We start from the raw sequence: 7871 nt of genomic DNA on the forward strand, positions 1-7871 counted from the left end.
AAACAGCCAATTGTTAAAGGATTGCAAAGGCTTTGAGATTTAGGCTGAGGTGATATGTTTTTTGTGTTCCAGAAATATTGATGATTTAGGTTCTTAACAAAAATTTCCATTGTTATAACTTGTGTCTGGTTTTGTGTTAGAACTCCATCACCAACCAGTCCACTTACAATGGCTTCCATCAGTCAAGCATATTCTTTTTTTGGACAATTTCCATCTAATCATCTGCAGAGGATCAGTATTTTGGCCATTTATAATACCACAAATGTGAGAAAAGTCTATGTTGGTGCAATTACTTGCACCTCCTCCAAAACCATTATGTATAACCCCATGCTGTTTATGTTTAATCCCATTAAACATAAACGTTGCATTAATTAAAGTTGTTATCGGAGGTTGAATTAGGCTACTGTGTAGCCCAACCTTCATGTCTTTCTTGTTAATCATCATATTTATTCAGTGCTCAATCCAACTCAATTTAAATTAAATTCAATATTTTTATCTTTTTCAGTGTAGATGACTAAAGTATAATTTGCAGACTTGAAGTAAAGTATCTCTCTTGAAGTATCTCAATTCAGTATCTCAGCCTGGGCACTCAGTTGCACTGGTGAGTGGCATAGAAATTTATTCCATTTATTCATTGATAATTTAGTTTACGTTACAAAGCAGAATGTATAAGCCCATGCTACGACTGACTGCTATGGCTGCCAATTCTACAAGATATAACTGCCACTCCCTGGGGACAAGCTCAGAAGCTGCTGCAGGAGCTGTCACTGCCAAGGCTTCACCTGTGAAGAAAGAAAGCCTGAAAGAATATTCTGAAATTCCTGGCCCTTCCCCACTTCCCCTCATAGGGAACACTCTCTTCTTTCTCTCTCATAAGGGTATGTTTTCTTGAAGTAATTTCATTGTACTGTGCTAATGTAAACATCATTAATGTCCCAACATTCCCATAAATGGCTAGAACTCACATTATTGTATTGCCAGCCTCCTTTCACTACGTTTTTCATAGTACTTGATTTCATATTGATCATGCTATTTTTTTGTCATTTTAAACTAATTGTTGGTTAAAGACCTTCATTTGCGTTATATTAATATATATTTAGAGATTTCAACTTCATTCATTTTAGGCCTGAGATTCTGAAGCCCTGCATAGCCCATTATTGTTGGTAATTTTTGCCAAGAGTCATGTTGGGAAACTTTTTCCTTTTCAGATGCAAGGCTGCAGGCCTCTCTAAATAGGTAATTTGTTAACTACAAGCTCCTATGCTGAACTTGGTTTAGCTTTAGGCATCAGAGTTAATATTACCTGGGAGAATTACTAGGAGCTAATTTTCAGATCACATTAGTTTGATAGTCTGAGCAAAATGATGACATGACCATTGCTCGTATCTTATTCTGTATCAGCTGATACCTAAAGATGCATCCAGTTCCCCATAAGCTGGCATGAGCTACTTATAAAAGATGATTTAGTCTTATTAGTTTAAACTGAAATCTGTTATCAGACTGGCTACCTTGCCTTTATCACTATGCCGCCTGTAGACTTTTTTAGCGCATTTTTTCATTTATGGAAAAATGCACTATTGTGCACGCCATGTCTGTTCGTCTGTCTGCCTTTCTGTTTGTCTGTCTGTCCGTCCGTGACTTCATGTTTTTGTTGACAAGAAAATGAGCTCGCTGTCATTCTCTGCAGTGAGTAGGTACCGAGTTATATTTTTTATACTCATGTTGGCTACATGGCATGTTGTACCTAATGTGTCATGCTTGTGACTTGGCTGCAGTTATGCAGATTAATGACTATCTCCTGAATGATTAGATCTACATTAGTGACTATGATGCATGACACAGAACTTCATAGGTTTGCTCATTAATTTCCTCTTATTATAGTACGGTACCTACATACTCTAGTGAAATTTAGCAAGGGCTATAATGAAGTACTACACTAATAATTGTGCAAGAATGTACAAATGGCAATCATTCTATTTTATTGCCAATTATAACTGACACCTATATATCTTGCCCATAATAATGATTACCATATAAGATATTGGAATCATCTAAAACAATGTTATAATAGGCCTTTAACATCACTACTGGTATGACTTGATTATAACAAGCAGGCATCACTTTAAACTTATAGGTATATCTTTCTGCCACAGTAACACCACTGTTCACAACTTGAAATATAAATAATGTCAACTGAACAGCCAAGAACTCAACTGAATGCTTTGACTTGTTAGATCTCCAGCACCTTCTTGTTTCGTCACCCATGCACTCAATGTTATTCATCACATTCATTATATTGAAAAACTATTCCTTCATGTGGCATGTGCTCAGGCCACAGGGCTTAGGATGGCTCTCCTACAAGAATATGGCATTGTGAAGCTCCAGTTCATTCATTTTATTGAATTGAAATTGAAATTCATTATATTGAATTGAACATTCATTATATTGAAAAACTTTTCCTTAACATGGCATGTGCTCTGGCCACAGGGCTTAGGACGGCTCTCCTACAAGAATATGGCATTGTGAAGCTCCAGTTCATTGGCGTGCCCCCCATGGTGTGCACTACCAACCCTGACGACATTGAAGTCTTCCTTAAGAGTACTTTGGAGAACCCGATCCGCATAGGCTTTGCCAGCCTCAAGAGCGTCCGCCTGCGTGCCAAAGACAACTACTTCAACAAAAAGACCGGCCTGCTATCTGAGTGAGGATGCCTTACTAATGTGAGATTTATTAAAAGATATGTTAAATTGTTTTTACTTAGTTGATTTGAATTATTCATGGTTTTTATAGTTAGTACAACTTGTGCTTATTTGCACTGGGTGGCCGTGATAAGGTCTTAAGATTTGAGTCCTGCAGGACTAGGAGTGATCAGATGAGGATGGGATCATGACTGATATCCTCTGAATCAAAAAGAATAACAAATATTCAATAAATGATGAAATGAATATATGTTATACCTATGGTATATAGGGATATCTACATATCTTATATGTAGTAATTAAGCTGTCATGTATAATCCAAACATTATTTTATGTTAAGATAGCTTTAATTTCCTGCCAACAATCCATCAGGAACGGCGACGATTGGTGGCAACTCCGTAGCCGCGTGCAGGCGCCGCTGCTGCGCCCCAAAAACATCGCCATGTACCTGCCTGCTGTGGATGGCGCCACCAACAAGTTCTTGGACAGGTGGGGGACAGGTGCTGGTGGGGCGCTGGTGTTGGTTGGAGAGAGCAGGTGCTGAGGGGGGGACAGGTGCTAGTGAGGCGCTGGTGTTGGTTGGAGAGAGCAGGTGCTGAGGGGGGGACAGGTGCTGGTGGGGCGCTGGTGTTGGTTGGAGAGAGCAGGTGCTGAGGGGGGGACAGGTGCTGGTGGGGCGCTGGTGTTGGTTGGAGAGAGCAGGTGCTGAGGGGGGGACAGGTGCTAGTGAGGCGCTGGTGTTGGTTGGAGAGAGCAGGTGCTGAGGGGGGGACAGGTGCTGGTGGGGCGCTGGTGTTGGTTGGAGAGAGCAGGTGCTGATGGGGGGACAGGTGATGTGTGGCAATTGTCAGTTTACCACACAGGAGGTTGCCAGCTAGGCTTGTATTATATGTCTACAGCTAATGCTTGTCATTGACAATGTTCATTAGCACTGATGCTACATTATCCTTACAGGATTGACCTGCTGCAGGCCGAGACCGGCCAAGTTCCTTCAGATTTCCTGCAGGAGCTCTACAAGTGGGCCCTGGAATGTGAGTACCCGGTATGGCTAGTTTAAAAGACGTGTGGTCAAGGTGCCGTTGCCCGTGCATTGTTTTCTCAGTCTCCTGGGAACGTTGTGATTCCATGAGCCCTAACCAAGCACAAGCTCTGCTTATTTGACATTTGTCTCGTTCATCTCCTAAACTTTGACTCCACTGCATCAAGAGTAGAGGTGCAATAATGAAGATTTACTCCTCTTCTCCTTATATATAACATAGGAATTTTATTTGTCGTGAATGATGTTTCTTTCGTTGCTGTGTTGCGACATAAGGCCATCTGGTGTTGTGCCACATGAGGCACCGCTGTGCTCTCCAATGTTGCGTTAGGCCAAATATTGACTGTAGGGTGGCTGTTGTCCAAGTTTTTCAGCTGATAAGTTATTCATGTAGGTACTTATATATTATTTAATAATTATTGATGTTTGTACAGGCATTGGGCTGGTGGCGCTGAACCGCGAGCTGGGCTGCCTGGAGCCCAACATCAGCCCAGACGCTCTGCCCGTGCAGCTCATCCGCCACGTCAACGACATCTTCTCCGCTTTCCATGAAACTGAAATGAACTTCCCGTTCTGGAAGTATTTCCGCACGCCATCGTACACGAAACTCGAGACTTCGCATGCTGCCTTCCTCGAGTGAGTGCATCTGGAGTGTACAGCTGGTATGTGCATCTTTTGTGTACAGCTGGTATGTGCATCTTTTGTGTACAGCTGGTATGTGCGTCTGTTGTGTACANGAGTGTCGGGCTACAAGGTCCCCGCCGGGGTGAGTGTCGGGCTACAAGGTCCCCGCCGGGGTGAGTGTCGGGCTACAAGGTTCCCGTGACATTAAGCGTTCTACTCTACACAAATCAAATGCTGAGCGAGCTTCCCTCGTGTCGTGTCTAGAATTATTCTGCATAAACTGGCACATTAATCGCGTGCGTCAGGAAGTTTCAAAAGACAACTTCTTGCCTATAATAAAATATTTTCCATTTTTAAATCAAATATTCTCCATTTAAATATTTTCCATCCTTTAAACTTGTATAAAGCGCTTTTTGTATGTATGTTGTAAATAGTTTGTATGTTGTAGTCATTGTCATTCATATCTTTAATTATTTTTACCCTAGTGGATTTCATTGAGTTTTTGTTGTCTCCTCTTCAGTTATCCTTTAACCGCAATAAATCAGCATTCGCTGCTCCTACCCCTGCCTAGTGGCTGGTCCATTTCCAGGCGCGTGTTTCATCCTTCTTCGATCTTGCTTGACGGAATCTTAATTCAAACTTATTCAGCGTTTTATATACGTACTGAATGTTATTTGAGCGCAATTGTGCATCACTGTCACCGTAAAAAGTTCATCCACTAACAACCTTAATGTTCATGTTCTAGATGACAATCTTCCTAATATTTTTAGCGCATTTTCTCATTTATGGAAGAAAATGCACTATTGTGCTCGCCATGTCCGTCCGTCTGTCCATCCGTAACTTCACGTTTTCGTCGACGACAAAATGCGGTCTCTGTCACTCACTGCAGTGAGTACTGAGTTACATTTTTGTGTATTTATAACATCAGTCGTAAGCGCCATTAGTGTTGCAGTACAAACTGTGCTTGTATTGCAGACGCTGGCCATGGGCTTCAATGCCCTCATATCCCGCATGGAGGAATACTTCCCGCGGGCCTTGGAGTTCCTGCCGGAGCGGTGGCAGCGCGACCGCCCCTACGGCGCCATCCATCCCTTTGCGTCGCTGCCCTTCTCCCACGGCACCAGGATATGCATCGGCAAGCGTCTGGCCGAGCAGGAGATGTACGTCTTCCTCATCAGGGTACGTCTTCCTCATCAGGGTGAGAACTGCGATCCACTGTTGTGCTGAAGCTGTTGTTGTCAGGAGCACTCAAAGATCTATAGCTTACTTGTTTGAATTAAATAAGTCTACGTACTTTTATACTAGTAAGGAATAGCAGGAAGAGACCACGAGAGTTTTCCATTTTTTGTAAGTAACTTCATGGCGCTAGTTTATGTCGTGTAAATTATTCCTGTTTAATCAAGCAGCACCGACGCGCCTGTTGCTCGCTACCCTCGCTGAGCCCTGAGGGCATACTTTCCAAACTCGCTAAGTGAACGTAAGTACTTCCGCTCTATTTTCTTGTCTATGATTGGTGGATTTTGCTTGAAAAGCCGTCAATGATTGGCAGATGAACTTACGATCTCTTAACTTTTTTTGAAACTATGGGCCCTCGTGACCAGCGACCTGCGCGCATCCTTGCCATCTCAGGAGTCGTTCTATTTGTTTGTCTCGTTCTTGGGAGTCGTTCTATTTGTTTGTCTCGTTCTTGGGAGTCGTTCTATTTGTTTGTCTCGTTCTTGGGTTAAATTTAAATACTGCAAAAAGAAAATAAATGGAATTTTTATAGCGGAACCTACAAATAAACTAGCATACATTGAATTATCGGCCTTTTTTGGCCTTTTTTGTTCTCGGATTTGGCCGATTTTAGGTAACCTGAATTATGTACCACTACCTCATGGAGAAATAAATTTCGTGGTACACATATGTACCAATACGTAGTCAACGTGTTAAGGACGCCTCTGCAAGTTGATATCTTGGCACTGCCTTTCTTGCCAGTATTTTCGACACACTTTTACTGGGCAACCTAACGCCTGATGCCCCCGTGTCCTCTTAAGGGTATCGTACCCCGTTGTATTTATTTTATCCCTAATATTTTACCCTGCTAAATTCTCATTAAGTTCTCCCCCCCCCCAAAAATAAACTTTTTAACTTACGGACGAATCACTATGAAACTTTGTTCATATATGTAAAACAAAAATTGAGAATTTTTTTGTTCGTGTAAATTTTCCGAAAAAATGAAAGAAAACGTGAAATTCTTGGAAAACGGCCGAATAGGGGGTACTGCAAAAATCGATCTCCCCCTAGGATTTTCAAGCTAAAACATCGAGACACATATCATTCAATTTGTAGCAACATTATCTAGCGGTTCTAGAGCCCCGATTTTCGATTTTCCTTATTGATTTTCTTCAATTGGCGTTTTTCTGTTTTTCACATTTTTACCCCCACGTAATATCCAAAATTTTTTATTTTTGAGTGAAACGATCCCCTTAAAATAGTCCCTAATCTCTTCATTCAAAATAATCTTGCTTCGGTTCTCCTCTAGAAGTTCTTTGGTGTCCTCGCATGTTTTGCTTACAGCTTCTTACTTCTACAAGCTGCACCACTTGTAGCTGCCGATCTAATGCCTTCGTATGTATTATTTGTCCTGGCAAAGATCAAAATCTTACATTTACTTCAAAAATTTATGACGTTACTCAACAAACCTGGATAATTAACCTTTATTTGTGACTAAAATCAATGTTTAGATGTATCCAAAATCCAAAGACACACCAATTAGATTTACGAAGGATTACGAAAATTTATGAGATATTTTGCTTCAATATTTATGTTCTACCAAACCCTGCGTTTCAGATGGTATTTTGCTTCAATATTTATGTTCTACCAAACCCTGCGTTTCAGATGCTGCAGAAGTACACGGTGACGTTCGAGTCCGACGAGGAGATGAAGGTGAAGACGCAGCTTGTCCTCAAGCCCGCCACGCAGCTCGCCTTCAAGTTCCACGCAAGGACCTGATCATTGGATTTGGCAAAGGACCTGAGGCACGCAAGGACCTGATCCTTGGATTTGGCAAAGCACCTGAGGCACGCAAGGACCCGATCCTTGGATTTGGCAGAGGAGTGAGAGGACCTGAGGCACGCAAGGACCTGATCCTTGGATTCGGCAAAGGACCTGAGGCACGCAAGGACCTGAGGCACGCAAGGACCTGATCCTTGGATTTGGCAAAGGACATGAGGCACGCAAGGACCTGATCCTTGGATTTGGAAGAGGACCTGAGGCACGCAAGGACCTGATCCTTGGACTTGGCAAAGCACCTGAGGCACGCAAGGACCTGATCCTTGGATTTGGCAAAGGACCTGAGGCACGCAAGGACCTGATCCTTGGATTTGGCAAAGGACCTGAGGCACGCAAGGACCTGATCCTTGGACTTGGCAAAGGACCTGAGGCACGCAAGGACCTGATCCTTGGATTTGGCAAAGGACCTGAGGCACGCAAGGACCTGATCCTTGGATTTGGCAAAGGACCTGAGGCAC

The 7871-nt window shown here is 42.6% G+C and overlaps 1 protein-coding gene across 1 annotated transcript; it reads left to right on the forward strand.

The window, feature by feature from the left end:
* Positions 1 to 503: 503 nt before the first annotated feature.
* On the forward strand, positions 504 to 7867 carry LOC108668322 (the record flags this gene model as incomplete). The annotated part of the gene is made up of 9 exons (XM_018155510.2): positions 504 to 878; positions 2488 to 2720; positions 3072 to 3188; positions 3654 to 3730; positions 4170 to 4371; positions 4447 to 4532; positions 5288 to 5557; positions 7240 to 7514; positions 7574 to 7867. Coding segments are annotated over exons 2-9 (1323 nt in total), but the record flags the coding sequence as incomplete, so codon positions are not given.
* Positions 7868 to 7871: the final 4 nt, after the last annotated feature.

The sequence above is a fragment of the Hyalella azteca genome, unplaced genomic scaffold (assembly GCF_000764305.2).
Source record: "Hyalella azteca isolate HAZT.00-mixed unplaced genomic scaffold, Hazt_2.0.2 contig5353, whole genome shotgun sequence".
NCBI lineage: Eukaryota > Metazoa > Arthropoda > Malacostraca > Amphipoda > Hyalellidae > Hyalella > Hyalella azteca.